Below are 23,946 nucleotides of genomic sequence, written 5' to 3' on the forward strand. Positions count from 1 at the left end.
TGGATGAGCGACGAAGCTTGGGTTGCCATGATGGCTTCCCGAGGAAACGGTGATTTCCTTTTAGCTGTGGTCAAATCCTTTAGAAATTTCACATAAGAAGGTATCTGCTTAATGGCATCTTGGAATGGGATATTGATATGCACATTTTGGAAGACTTAAGACACCCTCAAACTGCTTACCTTTTTTAGAATCTCTAAGGCGATGGGTAAATGGAGCTTTTGGAATTGGCAAAATGATCGGAGGATTTTTCAAACCTTTCTCCTTCTCTTTTAGAGACTTTATGACTTTTTTTTGAATTTTGTCCTTCTCTAAGATTTTTTCTCCCTTCTTAATAGATTGGATCTTGTTGTTCACCTTCTTTCTCGAATACAAGGTATGGATAGCTTGGACTGAGTCTTGTAGAGCTTCAGAATGGCTTCCTACTTCGTATCTGTTTGGAATCAAAGGTTGACCTCTATGTTTAGGGATAGTCTGACTTGAAAATTGACCTTTCTCTCTCCCACTTAAGGGTAATTGCCCCAATTGAACTTCCATCTTAGCTATGGATTGTGCAGTGACCTGGTTAATTTGAGTTTGATTTTGATGGATTTGCTGTTGAGTTTAGATGAATTGTTGTTGCTACCTCATCAACTCGGCAATCATAGATTCTAAGGACGATTGTTGTTTGGGCAGACTGCTGGTAATTGATCATGGGATCTGGTATGATGGCTCTATAATCTGTAGATTGTTAGTGTTGATAAGGGACTTGAGGAATAATGGTTTGGTTTGTGAAAGAACCAGATTGCCTAGGAAAACTCCTATTGTAACCTGACGGACCACTAGATTGTATATGTTCGTTCTGTCTGTACAAGAAATTAGGATGTAACCTATTATCTAGGTGATACATTTGGCTAAAAGAGTTCAGAGTTGACTTCCTAAAAGCACTATAGCCATTAATCGCATTTACTTGTTCAACTTTGATTTGAGGCAAGGTGGGACACCACTCGACCAAATGGTCGTTGTCGTCACATATGATGCACAAAGAGCTCGATTCGACAGTCACTTGCGATATTGTACAAGGGTCTAGGTGAGGTTTGGATGTTGAGATGGCAAAGGCATCTAACTTCTTCATGAGATTGTTCATCCCACTCACTAGACTAGACATAATATTTTTGAGATCAGGATCTGCTTTCATCTTATACATGCCTGTCTTCTTAACTGTATCGTCTCTATCAAACTTTTCCTGATTAATGCTCCAATTTTGAGTATTCTTGACTAACTCTATGAGGAAATCGTACGCTTGGTTGTAAGTCTTGTTCATGAACTGACCCTTATGCATTGACTCGACTAAGGTACCTTGATTACTAATCCTTCTATAAAAACTTTGCACCATTTGTGCTTTGTCAATGCCATGGTGTGAGCACTTGACCAATAAATCATTGAATCTTTCTCAAATTTGGGAAAATTCATTATCAGGACGAGCTCTAAAATTTCTAATGGAGTCCTTTATTTTTTAAGTATTAACCACGAGGTAGAATTTGGTTATAAATTTCTTGAATAAAACATCCCAGGTGGCTATGGAATTGGGTGTTAGGGAATTCAACCACGTAGCTGCGTGGTCTTCTAGGGATAACGGGAACAGAATGAGCTTGATACTCTCCTCATCTAGATTCTGATTTCTAAAAGTTTGACATATAGTCAAGAATCGATTAAGGTGGGTGTAAGGTTGTTTACGCTCTAAACCATGAAACTTAGGGAGCATATTGATGGTGGCAGTCCTAATTTCAAATTGAGGTGTATTGTTCAATGGTAACACAATGCATGTAGGAGGAGATGCGAATGCTGGAGCGAAGAACTCATTGAGAGTTCACTCTCGATCATCTATCATAACTACTGATGGTGTATTGCGTATTCTACTGAGGGTACATTCGATCTCAGGATCAAATTGTTCTAATACGTTGCTCTGTGAACATCTACCAAGCATGCAAATCACACAGTCGATCAAACAATCACGAAAAAAAAAGACTGAACCTAGATAGGTTGCTTAAAATTAGATAACTCCTAACTGGGTAGAAATAGCGCAACTAGCCTTCCAACTCGGTTCTATGAAGTCAATTTTGAATCATTCGAATCTCCAAATCGAAGGTGGCGCGAAATGCATAAGCAAAGGCACTCTTAAATCACCTTTCTTTCTTGAATAGACTTAGTCTATCTCTTCAAAGGACAATATCTTACTAGATACAAAAGATGACCAAGACGCGTAATTTCTCCTATTGAGCTCGTGGGCCCAATAGTCAAGTCTAATTAATTTTATTTAATTTGATTGGATGACTAGTGAGTTGATTATCCTAATTAGAGTAAGAAATTTGTAATGACTTCCAATCCTTATCTTATCATGCCATTCCTAGGAGGGGTGCTCTTTACTACTTAATTAACTATTTCACGTATGTTCAAATTAGAAAAATAACATACAAAAGCAAAGAGTAATCCACTAGCATAGAGAGGCGTGTGTGTTTCGAGATTACTTCCCGGGCTAGACGGGGTGAAGACGGTTTGAGTTGACTTAGGCCACCAATTCCAATTTTGGTGTGTGAAGCTAAGGAACCGTGACGGTATTGTCCACCCGTCGTCCTTCATTAATCTATTACAATCCAAGTCTTCTTGAATAATTAAAAAAAAAATTACAAGGAATCCTATACAAGAGTTTCTAAAATAGAAAAATAAACTTAATTAAAGATTAAAGGAAATTAAATGAAAAGAAGAAAAAAATGTTCACCTACAAGGAACAAAATAGAAATGATAGTAAATAGACTCAAAAATAGAATTTGACTTATCAAAATCATGCTAACTTTGTCACATTTTATAAAAAATTTTGTTCTACCTCAAATCGATATATTATAATAGTTAATCGGAGATCGGAGCAGAAAGTTACAGTCAGTTTAAGTTCTACTGTCTAGGGTGAAAAAACAAACGGAATGACTTATTTTTCCAATGTTTTTTCTTCATTCTTCTCTCTTAAAACCTCAAGAGCACTTGAACTTACAGAAAGAAATCAAAAGAAAAAATAAAATGAAATAGAAATGAAAGAAATGAATTTTAAATCAAAACTTACCATTACTACCTTTACCTTTCTCCGGCAGCGGTGCCCAAATTCTGATGAGACTATCATTATTCTTCTCACCGGAGTTAATATTAATCTTACTTTTACCTTACTTATGGGGCAAGTAGGAGATCGAACCCAAGAAAAATGAGGAGTAGAGTTAAGCTATGAGGATAAAATTCAAATTATCTAAAGGGAATTAAAATTAATTTTCTTTGTATTTTTGAACTTATAAGAAGATGTAAAATTGCTAGAAAATGAACTAAAGTAAATGAAATTAAAAGCAAGTAAACTTATGAAATTAAAGCACCATTGGAGATGGATCTACCTAGAATATGTTGATGAGTAATTCCTAGTCTCTAGTCTTTTTATAACTCAATCGTAAGGGCTTGGTGTTAGCTCCTTTGATCGGAAAGTTTTACAAATGAAATCAAATGAGATAACATAAACAAAGTAGAATTCTTTGAAAATTTCTTACTACCAATTATCTAGTTTCAGTGTACTTTATCTTGATCTAATCTAAGCATAAAGTTTCTATATTAAGAATAAAATGTACAAGAAATCTTAAAGAAAACTCATAAGCATTTTAAATAAAAGAAAGGCATGAAATTAGAAACAACACAAAAATTTACTCCAGGCTTTTCCACTCTCCAATGGAAGGGTGCTTAGCCTAATGTCATTGCAAGAGAGGAAAGATAAGAGATTAAAGAATTTTTCTTCATTTCATGGAGAAACTTACAACTTCTTCTTCTACTACTACTTCTTACAAAACTTTTAGCCAAAAGAAAATAATTAGAAGATAAAAAATACATAAAATAAGATAAAAGGCTAAGAGCTTTAGATTAAAAGAATCTTGGATATGAGAACCAAATGCTTAAAGCATTCCAAAGTGAGCCCAAATACTTTTACCTTGAGATTTTGATTCCAAAATGTTGATTTTCTACACAAGAAACACATGTAATTAGATTTATCTAGTAAATGAATTTATTTATGTATAATTAAGTCTAATTAACATGCAACATGGTGTTTCGAAACTTATCATGATTATTACCTTAATATGGATAAATAGGGATAAAAATCAGATAAATGTCCGAAAAATGTGCATATAATTAAGTGTTTCAAGATACTCATCAATGAATTGAGGATGGAATGATGGCGGTTGGATGAAATATTTTTTTAGCAAGTTACTATGCATGGGTGGCAAGTCTTGAAAATAAATTATTTGCAAGTGATGCACTGTGAAACAAAAAAAAATTATCTTTTTTAATGTTGTTCGTGATGAGGAGAGAATTCCAAGAAAAGGAAAAAAAAAGTATTTTTATGCGTGGTGTGCCATTAGTAGAAATCGAATTTTGTTATCTTCTATCTTCTTCTCCATGTGGGAACGAAGATACAACAAAGAAAAAAAAGAGATAAACGTCTCTTTCTCTCTCACTCTCTTTCTCCACACCAAACGCCTCTTATACTCTCTCTAAATCGATCAGATAGTTGTTCTCAAATAGAAATTTATTTGAGAAACTAAAATTCAATTTAAATCCCTCTTTGAGAAGCGTGAACTAGAGACTCAAATCAGATTTATTGGAGTCATAGAGCCATGGAAGAAAAAATAAAAGAGAGAGAAAGATTGATAGATCTAATGTAAAGATGTTCCTATTCAAGCTCGAACATCATTTTTCATGGTGATATATTCCGCCTCTGTCTTCATCATACATATTGCGTTTTCTCTGATTTATTCAATCGGGTCTTGGAAATCGAAAAGTTTTCTAATTTGAAATCTGTGATCGGTGCTTTGGTTTGAAGTTTTTTTTTTCCTTTTTGAGTTTTCTTCCCTGATCTGAAATTGTTGGAGTTTTTTCTATTTTTTTAGAACGGTCATTGATGTTTTGGGGTTTTTGGGAATTAGATTTCATCGATTGTGTAATTTTGAACCTCGAAAATGCCATTTGTGAAACTTGATCCATCTGGTAAAGATGCTATTCCAACTGACAGAATTGGAAATTTTGAGACTATCTGTGGTTTCTTGAAGGAGAACTAGGAAGTCGCAAAGTGGGTTGCTATAAGAGCCGTTGCACTATACTATGATGTTTCCTCATCTATGCTGCACAATAATGATAATTAATTGTCTTGGTGGTTTCGCTCAAAATTTGAGTCAGGTGGATTATTGAAAACAGATTTTTCTGGACCTTGGTGTCCAAACTTCAGATTTCACTAAAAGCGTGATTTTCCCTTTCCATCTTTGGTGCTAAGTAGAATGCACATTCAAAAATTTTAAAAAAATAATAATAATAAATAAATATATATATATATATATATATATATAGCGGTTCAAGGGGCATACGTAAAAACATATGTAAAAACAATGGTTTTTCAATATATGGGTTAGGATTTTGGATTGAGCTGATTTTTGCGAGGATAGTCACTATGATGAGAAGATCATCCTTACAAAAAATCAGCTCAATTAGAAACTTCTAAATCCATCAAAAGTGATTTACAAATTATTGAAAAAAATTGATAAAAATTTGACAATCCACATTCTAAATCACTGTTAATGGGGTTAGAAGTTTCAGATTGTATTGATTTTTTTTTCATATGATCTTCCCATCATAGAGATCATCCTCACAAAAAATCAGCTCAATCCGAAACTTCTAACCCATATTTTAAAAATTTATTAATGTTACATTGTTTTTTCATATGTCCCTTGATCCTGACCCTATATATATATACATATAAATAAATAAAACGTGTAAAAAAAATTTTGGATCTTTGTAGCCAAAATCTGATCAAAGAATCGATTCTTGGACACAATATCTTGGTTCTGATTGAGGGAATTTCAGCAAAAGTCAATCTTTTATTTTTGGGTGTTTTAGGAGTTTTGTGTTCTCTATTGCCACACCAAATTTTATGTGTACCACACGATACTTTGATGCTTATTTACTTGATTGTGAACAAGTTGGTATGGCAAAAGAATTTTTTTAGGCTATATTTTTAATTTTTTTTAAATATAATTAGTAATAGTTATAATAAAAAAGGGTTCATGCCTTATCCTTACAACCATCATCCTATCATCAATTTGATATTTGTTGGAATCATGATTTATTGTGGGTCACCTAAAAGCGACCCTTGATTGGATGATAAATAAAAAAACAAAAAAAAGTCTTTTTGTTTTAGTTTTTAAAAAAAAAATAAAAAAGAAATTTGTTCTTGTGATTGGCTAATGATTGATTATTCTTGTGTTATAATTTTTGCCCATCTAATATGCTATGAGATCTTGATATATATCTTTGATGCGCATGCTTTGATTTCGAACTAGATGTTTCGAATATTTTTGTATTTCCTGATCAATATTTATTTAATATCCATATGTTAATAGTTTGATTTAGCCTATGGGCCAATTTATTTGAAAAATGCCTCGGGCACACCCCACCCTATTTTGCACACACCATTAGCACGTTTATTTTATTCTACTGCACTTTTGCATGTCCCTTCTAACCAACGTGACACTAGTGTATGGTCCGATCTTCTCGTGAGATGCGACATCATGCATGAAAATCACAGCTCCAATCACGTACCTTTATGGTATATAAAATTGAGGCATTAGTACCGTTAGATCAAGTGACACTGAAAGGTATATTGATGCACCCATGCTAGAGTTACCTGAGCCTTTGTCCAATTATAAGCCGTAAAGTCACATGTCTCGATTTCTAACCCTAGGCAAAACTAATCTAAGTTACACCAATTGCACTTCTTAGACAAAATCAGTGCCTAAGTAAAATCCTGCCCCATTGTACTTCATATACTAGGGGGATAGAGTACGTCTATTCTAGACGAGAGGTGACTTAAGAGTGCTCTTGCTCAGTATTGTACGTCACTTCTTAACTAGAGATCAAATTGGCTACTTTTGACTTTAGAGATTTGGGTTGGAGTTTTAGATTATCACTTATACGGTATATCAAGCCAAGTCACCACGTATCGTCTGATTGAGTACGCTTAAGAGGTATATAGGTGCACTTGGACAAGGGTGGCAAGCTAAATTATATTGTACGTAGTAAATCTAGAGTCTAAGAACCTTCCTATAGGTCACGACCCGAACCACCTATGGGTGTTTCCGGGTTGCTCAATTCAATCCAATCAACAAGTAAGTGGATGGATCGGTTCAGACCGCTCAAACTAAACCCACAATATCGGTCCGACCCAATGTATAAAATGTAAATCAATTGGCCCAATCGACAAATGGATAAAACTAATCAACATCAAACCGATTGGACCAATTGATTTTACTTTCAAAGATTTAAACTATTTTATACCAAAAAGATTCGATTTTAGGATCAAATTAATTTGTCTAATTGAAGGTTCTATCCCAATCGGAGTAGACCCGTGACTAATCTTGTTCACCTTCTTGGTCGCTATAGACTTATAGTGCATTTGGATTTGATATTTCCTATCAGACTTTGGTTAATTTATATCAAAATTTTAATAATGTGGTTAAGAGTCAATGGTTAACCTTAGTTTACTTCCAATCAGGAAATAATTGCTCCTAAATGTTTTAAACCACCATTTGTACTAATTTGGATCCATGAAAAAAGTCGTCTTTCCAGAGTACTATTGTCAATTCCAAGTAGTCAGCCCTTGCCACAAGAAGAAACAAGTACCATCGATGAAATAGTACTTCATCAGATTTTGGAATCTTTTCAAGCACAAATTATTAATTCTATTCAAACGCAAATTGAAGCCTTAAAGATTGAAAAGAAAAAAAGATAAAGTTATAGAATCCTAGGCTGTGTTTGACCTCCTCGAAGACCAGGAGGATAATCAATTACCTGTTGACCCTGTCTTAGCGCATCGAATAACTTAGGTTGAAACTGCCTTGAAGATTATCAAAGACCCGACTATTTTGCTCTTGGATTAGAGGCAATTATGTTATTTCCCACAGTCCATTTGCTAGAGAAGTTTATAATGCCAGACATAGAGAAGTTTGATGGGATTGGAGGCTCTAGGACTCATTCGAAAGTATATGTCGATATCATGCAATCTCAGGATTTGAGTGAAGAACGGATGGTACAACTTTTTCAAAGAATCATTACAGGTCCTGCCTTATGCTAGCTAATATCATTGGACTCATCTCGGGTAAGAATATGGCATGAATTGATGAAGGAGTTTATTGGTCAGTGTTCATTCAACACGAACATTGAACTCACAAGAAGAAATTTAGAAACTATCAAACAGAAGTTCGGGGAAACTTTCACTGAGTTTATCGATTGATAGGGAGCTAAAGCCGCTCAATTGTGAGACCGACCTCAAGAGAAGGAACAAGTCAAGATCATCCTCAGGAATCTCACTCCAAATTATGTTAAGTACTTGATGCCTTAATACATTCCCACTTTGTAATCCCTCATTGAAACTAGAAATCAAGTTAAGGATGCCTACTCTTCGGGACTTTTTGGTAACTCATCTGAGTCAAAATCCAAATATTTCAAACCTAGTACTAATTCCTTACAAGTAGCGAACACTTCTTTCGCACTAGCTCCTCAAGCTACTCAGTCCTTACAAGCCAAGCCTAAGATACAATTCACCAATCTTGGAATGTCCCTCAGTGTCGTCTATCAAAAGTTGATGAAAAGGGGATTGCTAACACTATTACAACCTAAGTCTTTGCCAAATCCTCTTCCTCCAAACTTAGATAATGGGCAATTCTATGAATTCCATCAGATGTTTGGCCATGTTCTTAATAGGTGTATTATCCCCTGTCATGTTATTCAAGATCTTGTTGAGCAAGGGAAAGTCATCATACCCGCTTCTACCGCGTCCAATGTTAAAACTAATATTTTGCATACATTTCAAAATCAACCCCTTCCTGTTCTGAACCTAATATCCATATCCAAACTTGAATCAGTTGACCCAGTTTCCTTCAATCACCCAATTGATCTTAACAATGCATCCTCCCCATGCAAAAATGAGCCCACCTACCCTAAGGCAGTGACAGAACTAAAGAACAGAAAAATTATTGAACCAATAGGTTGTTCAACATATGACAGGCTTGAATCAGAATATGTAGGGATAGCAAAAGTAGACAAGTTCAACTCACCTATTTAAGATATCCAAAGTAGCATAGGCCTTAGAATCGTGTCCCTCCATTCAAAATGATGTCCTCACTTTAAGTTTTTTTTTAGCTTCAGTTGCGCCAGTCTTTGAGTTCAGTTAGTTATTTCGATTATGTTAAGTTTTTTATTTTGGGTTTCAATTAAGTTAGAGTCTATATTTTTTTTTTCTAATAAATAAATAAACTTTTGATTATCATGCATGTAATAATGATGTGAACATAAAATTTGACATAAGGAATACTTCAAAGCTCACTAATCAAATTTGATAAATATTAGATTTAAAGAGTTCACTTAAAAAGTGCAAATAAGTATTACATTATCCTTAGGGGAACATGGGAGAATAATAAACTTACTTGAGAAATTCAACAACGTTTCTACATGGTTTCACGAGGATATATTGATAGATTGCACCAAAATAAATCAAGACATAAAGTCATAGGTGATTTTCAAAGTCAAAGTTTATTTATCAAGAATGATGCAGTTGAAACCATGGACAAATATGTTAAGGCCCACAAGAAGATCTATCATACTGCTCATTTATGAGAGGAAGATTATCATTTATAAAAGAATAAGAGATTTTTTGAAGTTTTGAAAATGTTGACCGAGTCAATGTCAAATACAAAGAACTCAATTACATTCAATTTTGTAGAAGAAGATTGAAGATTACTCATTCTCAAAAGAAGACCATACTCAACGGAGCAATCAAGACATCGAGTTCCTAAAATCTTGACCAAATCAAGTAGCATTTCACCAAAGGAAGTCTTTTTTGGTCGAATCATTTTCCTGTCTTACTAATAAAAAGATAATATTTTTTAGCCCCTCGCAACCTCTAAAAAATCAATGGCCTCTTTTTTTTAAACCACACCAATCAACTTCGGAAGGAAATTCTAAGTATGAACTATGTTTTGACCTGATCCCAAAAGAGAAAAGAAATATTTGGGGTACATAGGCAACCTGAAAAGTTACTTCAGGCCCAATCACAAAAAAAGATGTATTCTCTTAAAAAAAGTGTAATCCAAAAGGAAAATCCCCTATTGAAAGTTTCAAAAGAAGTAACGCCAAACTAGAGGCATTAAAAGAAAGAGTCAAAAGAATTGACAGAAAAGAAAAGTATGCCAAACTAGTGGCATTAAAAAAAAGAGAATCAAAAAAATTTACAAAAAGAAAAGAATGTCAAATTAAGGCATTAGAAAAGAAATAGAATATTAGACTAGGGGCAATTTGGGAAGTCGAGCCTTATGCCTTTTCTTTCTAAACCATGTCCTCAGCCCACATATTAAGTTTCCTAAATGCTAATTGACTCGATTAAGGTGTAGGGAATTAAGAAGTTGTTGAGATGAATATTCAAGATCATCAAGAGAAAAGAGAAGTCAACTAGGTTGAAAACCTAAAAATGTGACTTAGGCAAAAATAAGGTTACACAAAAAAGAAAAAATCCTACTAAGAAAAAAAATTCAAAAGAAATTTTCGAGTTGCTTATTCAAGATCATCGAGAAAAAAAGAGAAGTCCACTAAGTGGAAAACATAAAAAGACAACTTAGGCAAAAGTTAGGGCATAACCATAAAAAAAGGCTTAATAGATTGAAAACCTGAAAAGACAACCTAGACAAAAATCAAGGCAACATTAAAAAAGTAGAAAAACAAAACCCGCTAGGTTGAAAACTTGAAAAGGCGATCTAGGTAAAACTTAGGACACTAAAAAAGAGAAAGGAAAAATCTCATTAAAAAGAAAAATTCAGAAGAAAGTTTACTAAAAAGGTAGAAAATTATTCAAGTCACAACATTCGAGAGCTCGCATCCGACGAAGACAATACTAAATTTGACAAAACTCAGAAGTCATCTTAAGCATCTTTAAGAGTATGTATTTGTCCAAGTGTTCGTTAAAGGAGGGTGTAGAACCATCGACTACTTTGAAGAAAAAGATCTTTTATTCCAATAATTATCAAGATTTTAAGTCTAACTCAAGCATTTTTCAAAGGAAATTTAAAAGAAAGTGATCATCTCCTTATTGCACATATAATAATCTTAAGAGTCTTGAAAATTTAAAGGAATGTCAATTTTTTTATTTATCATATATCAGAGTCCATAGTTGCTTATTTATATCCATTCGATCAGTTTCATAGTCAAGTTTTAGTTAGAAGCCAACCTTGAAACTAAGGGCATTTTTTTAGAATAACTGTGATTTCGAAGTTTTCATTCTTAATCCCATAATCAAAAATAAAATCTTATTAAAAAATCTAGATGTCCGATTAAGCCTAATGATAATTTTGAATCTAGATGCATGATAAGCCAATAAAGGCTTGATCTTTTAAATTTGAACTTGATAATACTGAGTTTTTAACTAATCTTAGCCCGAGAAGCGTGGCTCCAATAAGTTCGAGTCCAAGAAATGAGACTCCAACTTTGAATAAGATTTTTTAAGTTTCTACAAACCTTAGCCCGAGAAGCATGGCTCCAATAAGTTTGAGTTCAAGAAACGAAACTCTAACATGAGTAGGATTTCTTAAGTTCCTACAAACCTTATCCCGAGAAACGTGACTTCAGTAAGTTCGAGTCTGAGAAACGAGACTCTAACTTGTATAGGAATTTTTAAGTTCCTACAAACCTTGGCCCGAGAAACGTGACTCCAATGAAACGTGACTCCAACTTGAATAGGATTTTTTAAGTTCCTATAAGCCTTAGTCCGAGAAACGTGGCTTTAGTAAGTTCGAGTTCGAGAAACGAGACTCTAACTTTGATAGGATTTTTTAAGTTCCTACAAACCTTAGCCCGAGAAGCGTGACTCTAATAAGTTCGGTCCGAGAAACGAGACTCCAACTTTGAATAGGATTTTTTAAACTCCTACAAAACTTAGCTCGAGAAACGTGGCTCCAATGAGTTTGAGTTCAAGAAACGAGACTCTAACATGAGTAGGATTTTTTAAGTTCCTACAAACCTTAGCCCGAGAAGTGTGGCTCTAGTAAGTTCGAGTCCGAGAAATGAGACTCCAACTTGTATAGGATTTTTTAAGTTCCTACAAACCTTAGCCCAAGAAGCTTCGCTCTAATGAGTTCGAGTCCGAGAAACGAGACTTTAACTTGAATAGGATTTTTTAAGTTCCTACAAACCTTAGCCTGAGAAGCGTGGCTCCAATAAGTTCGAGTCCGATAAACGAGACTCAAACTTTTTCGAACTCTAAAAAAAAAAAATTTCAAAAATGATTTAACGAAGTTCCTACATCACTTGATTTTGATAATGTTATGACTCCAATTACCTTATTGTTCAAACTTGTCATAATTCATATCATATGATTGTTTTCATTGCATAAGTGCACTGCAATTGGAATCATTATTGTTAGTGAGAGAAAATCTTTAAGATCTGACAATCTTTTTAATCGATGAGAGTTTATTCTCAATGATCCGATAGAATACTTAATGAGCATCACACCATTGCACACACATGCACTTTTACATTAGTCAGGGAGAATTTTTTAAAATTTAAGAATCAGATACCGTCAGTGAGAGCTTCCATTGGAGGACTTGACAACTTTTAGTTCGGGGAAAGTTTTACCCTCAAAGATCCAAATGCCCCGACAAATTGCTTAATCATGCTGCAAAATGAACTGTCACTAGTTTTGACATTTGGATATTGCACAATCTACCAAAATAGATTTGTATCTAGTTTGCTTTAACTCTCTGCCAAAGTGGGGTATCTGTAGACACCACATTTTGCATACGCCTGATTAATGAACTCGTCAACTCGATTGCTATGGTTCCCAATGATGGATGAATATTCCAATATTTTTTATTTGTCACTAAATATGTCTCAAAAATATGAATGAGGTATTTCAAACAAACAAAATTTTAGAAACCACGCTACACTAGGAAAATATGACCCAAAAATATAGAAATCATCATTATGAAACAAAAAAAAGCTTTAAGAGAAAAGTCACGAACAAATGATCAAATTACCAAAATATCCCTAACATCAAAACATTCCTAGAGCTCACGTTACGCTTAGGAAAATCCTTTCGAATACATAAAATAATAAATTAAAATCAAATAAACTGTTTTGAATATTTTAAAATTTTTGACAAAATTACGAAAATACCCCTCATCGGGTCTACGCTAAAACCCATAAGTGACACAAACAAATACTCCCATTGAATTTCTTATGAAAAACTAATTTTAAAACATCCCAAAACATTGAAAAATGACCTCGAAACACAAAAGTCCTCTTCGAGGGTAAAATAATAATTTTTCAAATCCAAAAAATTTAAAATTTTGAAATTAATAATTAAAAAATAATTAATGTAAAGTGAAATCTTAATAAATTAAATTAAATTTTTAAACAAATAAAAATCAATCAATCAAGCCCACGGGCCAAAATTTAAGTGTTGGCCCACTTATTTATGTGGGGCCCACCTGACATTTAGTAAAAGACCCATCCATTTGAGGGCCCAAAGAATTAAAGATATAATTAGAGGGATTTTTCAAAAAACTTAAAAATATTCTTTCATCGTACGTAAGAATTAAAACCCTAATTTCAAACCCTAATTCACTTTATGTAAAAGAAACCTAGTCAAACTTGTAAGCTCCCAAAAAACTCTATAAATAGGAGCCTCCACAACCCAATCTTATAGGTCAAAATAAACCTGGGAAAGAGAGGTCAGAAACTTCTCTCAACCTTCCCAAAATCCTAAATCTGAAGCCCCAACTCCCTATCTAACATCCAAACCCTAATTTTTGCTCAAAAAACACGAAAATCCCTTTTTAAAAAAATTAGAAAATACTCAAATCTAGGAAGATGATACCTCAACTTGGAGTTCAGAAGTAGATTCAGTAATCGAGAAAAAATAGGAAAACTCACACGAGGATGCTCTCTGCTAATTTTGAGGGAACCCGTTGTCGCAATCACTCAGGTAAAAAGTAATTTTCATTTATCTATTGTATTTTTAGGTTGTTTTGTTTTGCAATGTAATTTTTTGGAAAGTAGAGACCGGAGATTGTCGGGCGAGGTTGGTGCCTAACATCTTCCAACCTCGTAACATGATCCCTGGACTCGTTCGTTTTTGTAGATCAATGTTTTTATCTGTTTAGAGTCAATATTCGGGTCCTATACCATAATGACTAACTTTTTTCTATAGTGTGTAATTTTTTATTTTTTTTTATAAATGGTGATCTGGGGTTTAGGAGGACCCCCAACAAAAAAGGAGACTACAACCTAAGGACCATCCTTCCCTCGGCATCTTCCTTAACAAGCTTAGCTAAGCCAGAAGGAACCGACCCGGAGAGGATCTCCACGTATGAATCTAAATTACATAAGCCTGCTAGATAATCCGCTGAGCGATTGGCTTCTCTATAAGTAAACAAAAAATCACATTCTCTAACTGATATGAACCTTCTTGGATTAGGACCTTCTCTTGATGATTTTTCTATGAAACCTTTTATTCGAAGGCTTCGAACGTTCTAGATTGTTTTAAAACAAATTAAAATGTTGATCGGACTAAAATCCCAAGGAAACTAAGTCCTTGAAACCCCAATCTAATGACACCATAAGGATTGATCACTTCCTTGATAAGTCGAAGATTCATGTCTTTTCTTCAAAAACTCGAATGAAAACTCATAAAGAACCCACAAAGAAAACATGAAACAAAACTAAAGTTTCTTTGAATAAACTTCAAAATCTCATAAGATGTAAATTATCAATTGTGTCTCAATTACAAAATGAGGTGCCCTTTTATAGACAAATTAAATCAAGATTAATTCTAATTAGTCCTTGGAAAAAATAAAGAAAGTCTAATTAGTCCTTAGGAAATAAAGAATTCAAAACTAAGGACAATTAGAACATAAAAATTCCCAATTAATCCTGGCATTCAAATTGATCTTCCAAACTGATCTCTTGCATAAAAAGATAGTTGACCATCCTTGATGAAACTTTGATATCTCCGAAGTTAGCCTTAGAATCTTCTAGAATGGCCTCTTTGTATTGGACTTCCACAATCAAGCCTTGCAATGCCTCTTCCATCCTCTTTGTCCTTGCCCTAGTCATTGGACCGCCAATTCCTTGTAATGGTTCTTGAGAAGACTTGGAAACAGCAACTCGATCTCCATTATTCTCCCCCTCTTCGAAAATATTCATCCTCGAATCACCTAGATTAAATAAGGATCAATCAGCAACATTAAAAGTTGCACTAACATTACCATAATCACTTGGCAAATCAAGTTTGTAGGCGTTATCATTGATCCGTTCCAAGATTTGAAATGGACCATCTCCTCGAGGCTGCAATTTTGATTTCCTTTGGGTAGGAAACCGCTCCTTACGCAAGTGCACCCAAACCCAATCTCCAGGGTGGAAAATAACTTTCAAGCGACCCTTATTGGCTTGCTTAGCATATTGCTCATTCTTCCTGTCAATGTTAGCTCAAAATTTGGCATGTAAATCTTTCACAAAATTTGCCTTTTTCTTATCATCAATATTAACATGTTCATTAGTAGGCAAAGGTAAAATATCCACAGGCGTTAAAGGATTAAAACCATAAACAATTTCAAATGGAGAAAGTGAAGTAGTTGAATGAATAGTCCTATTATATGCGAACTCAATATGTGGTAAACACTTCTCCCATTGTTTTTAATTTTTTTGAATGATAGCACGCAACAAGGTAGTGAGTGTCCTATTAACTACTTCAGTTTGACCATCCATTTTAGGATGTGCAACAGTAGAAAATAGAAGTTTAGTTCCTAATTTACTCCATAAAGTACGCCAAAAATAACTAAGGAACTTAACATCTCTGTCACTAACAATTGATTTAGGTAGCCCATGCAATCGAACTACCTCCTTGAAAAACAAATCAGCAATATGTGTTGCGTCATTGGTTTTAGTACATGCAATAAAATGGGCCATCTTACTAAACCTATCAACAACAACAGATATACTATCTTTACCATTTTGAGACCTTGGCAATCCTAAAACAAAATCCATAGAAATATCAGTCCAAGGCTGATTAGGTACAGGCAAAGGGGTATACAAGCCATGCGGTCGAATTTTAGACTTTGCTTGCCTACATGTAATGCACTTATCACAAACAGATTGAACATCATACTTTATATGGGGCCAATAAAAATGCTCACGTAAGATATCTAAAGTTTTTAGGACACCAAAGTGACCCATTAAACCTCCCCCATGACTTTCCCTTACAAATAATTCACAAACAGAACAATTAGGCACGCACAATTTATCTTTCTTGAAAAGAAATCCTTCATGCCTATAAAAGTCACCAAACGCACACTTAGCACATGCATTCCATACGTGGCTGAAATCAGAATCATTAGCATACAAATCTTTAATTAATTCAAAACCAAGTAGTTTAGTTTGCAATGAAATAAGTAATACATACCTTCTTGATAATGCATCTGCCACAACATTTTCCTTCCCACGTCTATATTTAATTACATAAGGAAATGTTTATATAAACTCCAACCATTTAGCATGTCTTTTATTAAGTTTACCATGGGCCTTCAGGAATTTCAAGCTCTCATGATCAGAATGAATGATAAATTCCCTCGGTCATAAATAATGTTTCCATGTTCGAAGAGTTCTCACTAATGCATAAAGCTCTTTGTCAGAAGTAGGATAATTCAATGCTACCCCACTTAGCTTTTCACTAAATTAAGTTATTGGCTTAGAATCCTGCATCAAAACAGCTCCTACTCCAATCCCGGATGCATCACACTCTATTTCAAAAGCTTTATCAAAGTTAGGCAAACACAACAAAGGTGCATTAGTTAACTTATATTTCAAAGTTTGGAAAGCCTGATCATGCACATTAACCCAATTAAAAACAACATTCTTTTTAACAAGTTCATTCAAAAGTGCAGCAATAGAACTAAAATCCTTAACAAACCTTCGATAAAAACTTGCTAAACCATGGAAACTTCTTATCTCATTCATATTCTTAGGTGTAGGCCAATCCTTTATTGCCCTTACCTTTTCCTCATCAACACTAATTCCCTACGAACTAACAACAAATCCAAGAAACACAACAGATTCCATACGAAATGTGCATTTCTTAAGATTAACATATAACTGGTGTTCTTTTAACATACTAAACACAGCACGCAAATGCTTCACATGGTCATCAACATTTTTACTATAGACTAAAATATCCTCAAAGTAAACTACCACAAATTTTCCCATGAAAGCACGCAAGACATGGTTCATTAATCTTATGAATGTACTAGGTGCGTTAGTTAAACTGAAGGGCATTACTAACCATTCATATAATCCATATCTAGTTTTAAGTGCAGTTTTCCATTCATCTCCCTCTTTCATGCGAATTTGATAATACCCATTCTTTAAATCAATTTTAGAAAATAAATGAGAGCCATGCAATTCATCAAACATTTCATCTAACCTAGGGATAGGATGCCTATATTTTACTGTTATCTTATTAATAGCTCGACAATCCACACACATGCGCCATATTCCATCTTTCTTTGGTACTAAGAGAACAGGAACCGAACATGGGCTGAGACTTTCCTTACAAATTCCTTCTGCAACAGTTCATCCACTTGCCTCTATATCTCCTTTGTTTCATCGGGATTAGCTCTATAAGCAGGTCTATTTGGTATAGCAGAACCAGGTATGAAGTCTATTTGGTGCTCAATTCCTCTTAAAGGAGGTAAACCATGCGGAATCTCCTCGGGAAAAATATCCTCAAAATCCTGTAATAAAGACACAACAACACTAGGCAAAGATAAGTTAAGATCGTCAGTGGAAAAATAAACATCTTTGTACATAAGAACTAGAACTTGTGGCCTTGCTATCATTACACTTTTAACATCATGTTTTTCAGCAAGTACATTCAGTACTTTATTCTTCTCTCCATGTTGTTCACTCTGCCCTCCTTTTTGCTCACACCTCTGTTTCTCTCTAATTTTGCACTCACTTGCTATCTTGATCTGGTCCTCATAAGCTTGCAAAGGTTTGAGAGGGGCAAATACAATTTTCCGATTGTTCATTACAAAATAATAACGGTTTTTATACCTATCATGCGACACTTTCCTATCAAATTGCCACGGTCGACCGAGTAATATATGACTAGCATGCATCGGTGCCACATCACAAATAACCTCATCCACATACTTGCCTATTGAGAAAGGAACCCGAACTTGCTTGTTTACCTTCACTTCTCCACAATCATTCAGCCATTGTTGCTTATACGATTTAGGATGTGATGTGAACCTTCTTGAATTAAGACCTTCTCTTGATGATCTCTTCTAGTCTTCAAACGTTCTAGATGGTTTTAAAACAAATTCAAATGTTGATCCGACTAAAACCCCAAGGAAACTAAGTCCTTGAAACCTCAATCTAACGACACCACAAGGATTGATCACTTCCTTGATAAGTCGAAGAATCATGTCTTTTCTTCAAGAGCTCGAATGAAAACTCATAAAGAACCCATAAAGAAAGCATGAATCAAAGCTAAAGTTTCTTTGAATAAACTTCAAAATCTCATAAGATGTAAATTATCAATTGTGTCTTAATTACAAAATGAGGTGCCCTTTTATAGACAAATTAGATCAAGATTAATTCTAATTAGTCCTTGGAAAAAATAAAGAAAGTCTAATTAGTCCTTAGGAAATAAAGAATTCAAAACTAAGGACAATTAGAACATAACAATTCCCAATTAACCCTGGCATTCAAATTGATCTTCCAAATTGATCTCTTGCATAAAAAGATAGTTGACCATCCTTGATGAAACTTTGATATCTCCAAAATTAGCCTTAGAATCTTCTAGAATAGCCTTTTTGTGTTGGACTTCCACAATCAAGCCTTGCAATGCCTCTTCCATCTTTTTTGTCCTTCCCCTAGTCATCGGACCGCCAATTCCTTGCAATGGTTCTTGAGAAGATTTGGAAACAGCAACTCGATCTTCATTAGGATGTTTCCGCCATTTCAAATTCAACTTCTCTACCAACAAGGTACTAGCAACATTGGTACAACTCCCACTATCAATAATCAATGTACAGACTTTATCCTTCACGTGGCATCTTGTGTGAAAAATATGCTCACGTTGCTCCTCATCTCCTTCATCCTTAGGCTGTATACTCAAAGCTCTCCTGGTGACAAGTAAATCACCATGCACATGCTCTTCTACTTCAACATCAGAACAAACCTCTAATGGAGGCATCTCATTGTCACTTGAACTAGCACTTTCAATGTCTCCGTTTGCCAATACAACCATAACCATTTTGTTTGGGCATTCAGAAGCAATGTGTCCAAACCTTTGGCTCCTAAAACACTTAATCTAACATGACTTAATAAGAGGCATTGTTTCAGGTCTATCTTTAGGAATAGAAACCGAAGGCTTCGACTTTGCATCTTCTTTTGATTTGAAAGGAATTTTGTTGTCCTTCCAATTTGGTCTCCACGGATTATTAGAAGATGATCCAGATCTGAACCTTCTAGACTTGATTTGCTTTTCCACTTTAATGGCTTTGTACAGTAACTTTTCCATCTTCACATAATGGTGCAACTCAACCACATCAGCAATCTCTTTGTTCAATCCGGCAATGAATCTAGCCATGGTTGCTTCTCTATCTTCCTCTATGCTTGCTCTAATCATGGCAATCTCCATTTCTTTATAATAATCCTCTACACTCATGGAACCTTGAACCAACCCTTGCAATTTAATATACAAATCTCGATAGTAATGGCTAGGAATAAATTTTTACGCATCACTGACTTCATCTCATCCCATGATCGAATAGGTCTCTCACCATTTCTACGCCTATTGATCACCAATTGATCCCACCATATACTGGCATAGTTTGTAAATTTCACTGCGGCTAGCTTTATTTTTTTATCCTCGGAATAATTATGACAATCAAAAACGTGTTCAACTTTCCTTTCCCACTCCAAATATAATTCAGGATCATTCTTTCCGTGAAAGGTCGGAATCGTCATCTTTATGCTACCCAAATTGTTATCTTCTTTGAAATCTACTTTCTTATCCCGTCGATAATGTACTCTCTCCGTCGAACTCATGTCTTCGATATGGTTTAGATTCATTAGAGGATTCCATATTGTCCAACCTTGAATTCAACAATTTAAATTGATCATGAACGGCCTTGATGAATAATTTTAAGTCGGTCTCATGTGGTTCTCCCCCTTCCTTACTCATGGTTGAAACCCTGTAAGTTAAAATAAACGAAAAAAAAAAAAATATACAACAATCTTGTAAGTCCCGGAAAGTGATGAAAATGATGGAATTGGAGGTCGAAACGGTGTGGAACAAGTCTATGCCTGTTCAACTTGTAGATCTTGAAAGGAGCTTCGATTTGATATGCACTAATAGTTGTTCCGATACCCAGATCAAAAGTTATGGCCGTCTAAAGTTAGCAACTCCAATTTATCAATTTTCTGTAGTTGCAAACAGCAACTAACAAATCCTTTTTTTTTTTTTTTACCCAATCCGTCTTATGGTACCTAATAGAAACTAAAGTCCAACAATGTCAAAGGTTAATCTGTAATTCGTCAAGAACAACCAGCAACATCAATATACATTGTCAATCTTAATGGGTCAACACGAATAGGAAAGAAGAAAAACATAAAATAACATAAAGAAAAAAAATAATAAATCCAGCAAGTATTCTTCTTTAATGGCATAAATACAGTAACAAAACTTGCTACAGTTTTTTTTTTCTTTTACAGCAAGAAAGATACCAATACACAGCAACGTTTATCGTAATAAAGTCTGATAGTAAACAACAAGAATTCAGTAATAATGTTGGGGTATAACGTTGGGTGGGAATATAAACTCAGCAGGAAATCCAACAAGAGGAGACGTTTATGTTCAGCACTTTTTTTTTTTTTCACAATAGAACGTTATAACAGAAGGTTGTTGCTGAAATTCAGCAACTGAAATTAATGTGTTATATGATATTAATCGGTTTTTTTATCTAATATTCATCACAAAACGAAATTCTAAATTTCCAACAAGAACAGCAAGATAGAGAATGTTTAAGAAAATGTTTTAATGATAGTTTCGGTTATTTATTTATTTCAGGCAAACGATTCAATAGAACGTTGTTGTGAACAATCTCAGCTCGGTTCAGCAAAACGTTAAAGAGAATTAATAGATAACAACCTCAATCCAGATCTATTTTCAGCAAAGAATTCAGCCCAATTGTGAACCAGATTACAGCAGTTATTATGTTCAAGAATGTTCAAGAAGATCTTTGGCAGAAACACGTTTATGAACCTCACGTTAATGAACCAGCAAGCAACAATTTTTCAGCAAGAAATCACATTGTAAACATTAGGAAAACTCCAACAAGTATAGCAACAACGTTAAAGAACATTAGCAGATGCTTGTTCTTTGAAAGTGGTTGATTAAACTACAGCAATCGGTTAGTTTTTGATCATGTAAGAACAATTTTGGTTCAAGAATTTAAGGAATGATTTGTAATGGTCGAAGTTGAAGGGTCAGTCCTCTTTAGAGGGACGTTCTGAAAAAAAAATCTGAGAATGTTGTATCTCATTTGTTCTCCTTTTCTGTAATTTCAGCAATAACGATCAACAAGAAGTCTTAGATAATCTTCAATTGAAATCTGGCGAATCAAGACTATCACCACAAACGAAATTCAGAGATCAAAGCCATGAATGATCTATGTAAGTTCATTAACAACGACGATGAATTTTCAGAGATCAACAACAAAACGATATGGTGAAAACCATCGAAGATAAAACACAGAATGGTTTCCTATAAAAAATGTAACAAGAACGCAATTCAATGAGAGTTTCTAATTTCCTATGGAGAACACAATAACAACGCAATTCAATGAATGTTTCTGATTTCCTATAAAGACTAGCAAGGAACCGTTGTTAATCTACAATAAACCCAACAAATGTTTTGTTCTTCAAAACTTTTAAGAAGATCGATCAACAAAGTGTAATTCTGAACGAAAATTTAGAAACATAAACGGAACGTAACAATAAAAATAAAAAAAGAAGGAAAAAACTTAAAGAACAACAACATAGAACATGTAATTTCAATAATTCTTTGAAGTTTCAAGAAGAAAATCCAACAAGAGGAAACAAACAAGAAAACAAAATTAAGAAATTTGTGTGAATTTTATGAAAGAACCTGTTTTCCAGTTATAGTGGGTTTTAAAATGGGAATGAGTCTTTGTTGGGAAGCAAGGTCTACCCCCATTGTTCTCTAATTCGAATGTCACCCGAACCAAATCTTCAAAGAATTACTTCAATCTTGATGTATTTTCCAGCAATCTTGATGCTCTGATACCAAATGATATGAACCTTCTTGGATTAAGACCTTCTCTTGATGATCTCTTCTAGGAACCCTTTTATTCGAAGGCTTCGAACGTTCTAGATTGTTTTAAAACAAATTAAAATGTTGATCGGACTAAAACCCCAAGGAAACTAAGTCCTTGAAACCCCAATCTAATGACACCACAAGGATTGATCACTTCCTTGATAAGTCTAAGATTTATGTCTTTTCTTTAAGAACTCAAATGAAAACTCATAAAGAACCCATAAAGAAAACATAAAACAAAACTAAAATTTCTTTGAATAAACTTCAAAATCTCATAAGATGTAAATTATCAATTGTGTCTCAATTACAAAATGAGGTGCCCTTTTATAGACAAATTAGATCAAAATTAATTCTAATTAGTCCTTGGAAAAAATAAAGAAAGTCTAATTAGTCCTTAGGAAATGAAGAATTCAAAACTAAGGACAATTAGAACATAAAAATTCCCAATTAACCCTGGCATTCAAATTGATCTCTTGGATAAAACGATAGTTGACCATCCTTGATGAAACTTTGATATCTCCGAAGTTAGCCTTAAAATCTTCTAGAATGGCCTCTTTGTATTGGACTTCCACAATCAAGCCTTGCAATGCCTCTTCCATCCTCTTTGTCCTTGCCCTAGTCATTGGACCGCCAATTCCTTGTAATGGTTCTTGAGAAGACTTGGAAACAGCAACTCGATCTCTATTACTAACCTTAGCCTTTAACTCTTTAATCTCCCTAATAATTCTTTGAGTGTACCAAGGAGGTGTGATTTGTCCCTTCAGCGCTTCCACAGCTACCTTTGAATCCGAAGCCACTTTAACAACTTGTCCTCCAAGTTCCACAGCCTTTTCTAAGCCCATGTGAATAACGTGGAGCTCATGGATTAGCACGGATCTCCCTCTCTCCCCTTTCACCGTCGCCCATATAATGTCTCCATTGTGGTCACGAATTATAGCACCCATTCCCCCTACATTACCTCTTAATGAGCCATCACAATTAATCATCCACCATAGAGTCCGAGGGGGACTCCATCTGCAGATTTTTGGGATCGCCATACTAAATTTAGCTTCTATGGCCCACGACTCAAAGAAACTCCTATTGACGCTCGAGTCCTCCACCACAGTATCTTCTTCACTAAACCTTATTCTCACATCTTGGACAATGACTTGCACTAGCACGTCCTCGTTAGAATTCTTATTCTTAAAAATTCTCTTGCATCACTCCTTCTAGATGTGATAACAAAGGTGCTGAAAGAGTCTCGTTTGATTTCCGTGGAGAGCTCCCTACCCTTGAAGTTAGTGATCATCCAATCCAATTCTTGTGCCCACGGTTTTATTGCTCTAGCATACCTGCATCCCATAAACATATGCGCTATGCTCTCATTGCTGTTGTTATATAGTGTGTAATTTTTTCCCTTACACTAAGGGCATGTTTTTTTAAATTGTATTCAATTTTCTCTAGTGCAATAT

The 23,946-nt window shown here is 34.6% G+C and overlaps 1 protein-coding gene and 1 pseudogene across 1 annotated transcript; both read right to left on the minus strand.

Moving 5' to 3' along the window:
* Positions 1-17,732: 17,732 nt before the first annotated feature.
* Positions 17,733-18,266, minus strand: LOC147396365 (uncharacterized). The gene is made up of 2 exons (XM_086450103.1): positions 17,988-18,266; positions 17,733-17,879 (listed from the first exon to the last, which is right to left on the minus strand). The coding sequence occupies exons 1-2, from the start codon at positions 18,264-18,266 to the stop codon at positions 17,733-17,735; spliced, it is 426 nt and encodes a 141-aa protein (XP_086306229.1).
* A 336-nt stretch (positions 18,267-18,602) lies between these two features.
* LOC147396366 (uncharacterized) lies at positions 18,603-20,205 on the minus strand (annotated as a pseudogene).
* Positions 20,206-23,946: the final 3,741 nt, after the last annotated feature.

Source organism: Akebia trifoliata, chromosome 8, assembly GCF_017979445.1.
Source record: "Akebia trifoliata isolate Shusen 1 chromosome 8, ASM1797944v1, whole genome shotgun sequence".
NCBI lineage: Eukaryota > Viridiplantae > Streptophyta > Magnoliopsida > Ranunculales > Lardizabalaceae > Akebia > Akebia trifoliata.

Coding starts and splice junctions, on each gene's coding strand:
- LOC147396365 (XM_086450103.1), bottom strand. CDS start 18,266: ATGCATGCTAGTCATATATTACTCGGTCGACCGTGGCAATTTGATAGG. Junction 17,880..17,987: donor AAAAACATGATGTTAAAAGT/GTAATGATAGCA, acceptor TCTTTATTACAG/GATTTTGAGGATATTTTTCC.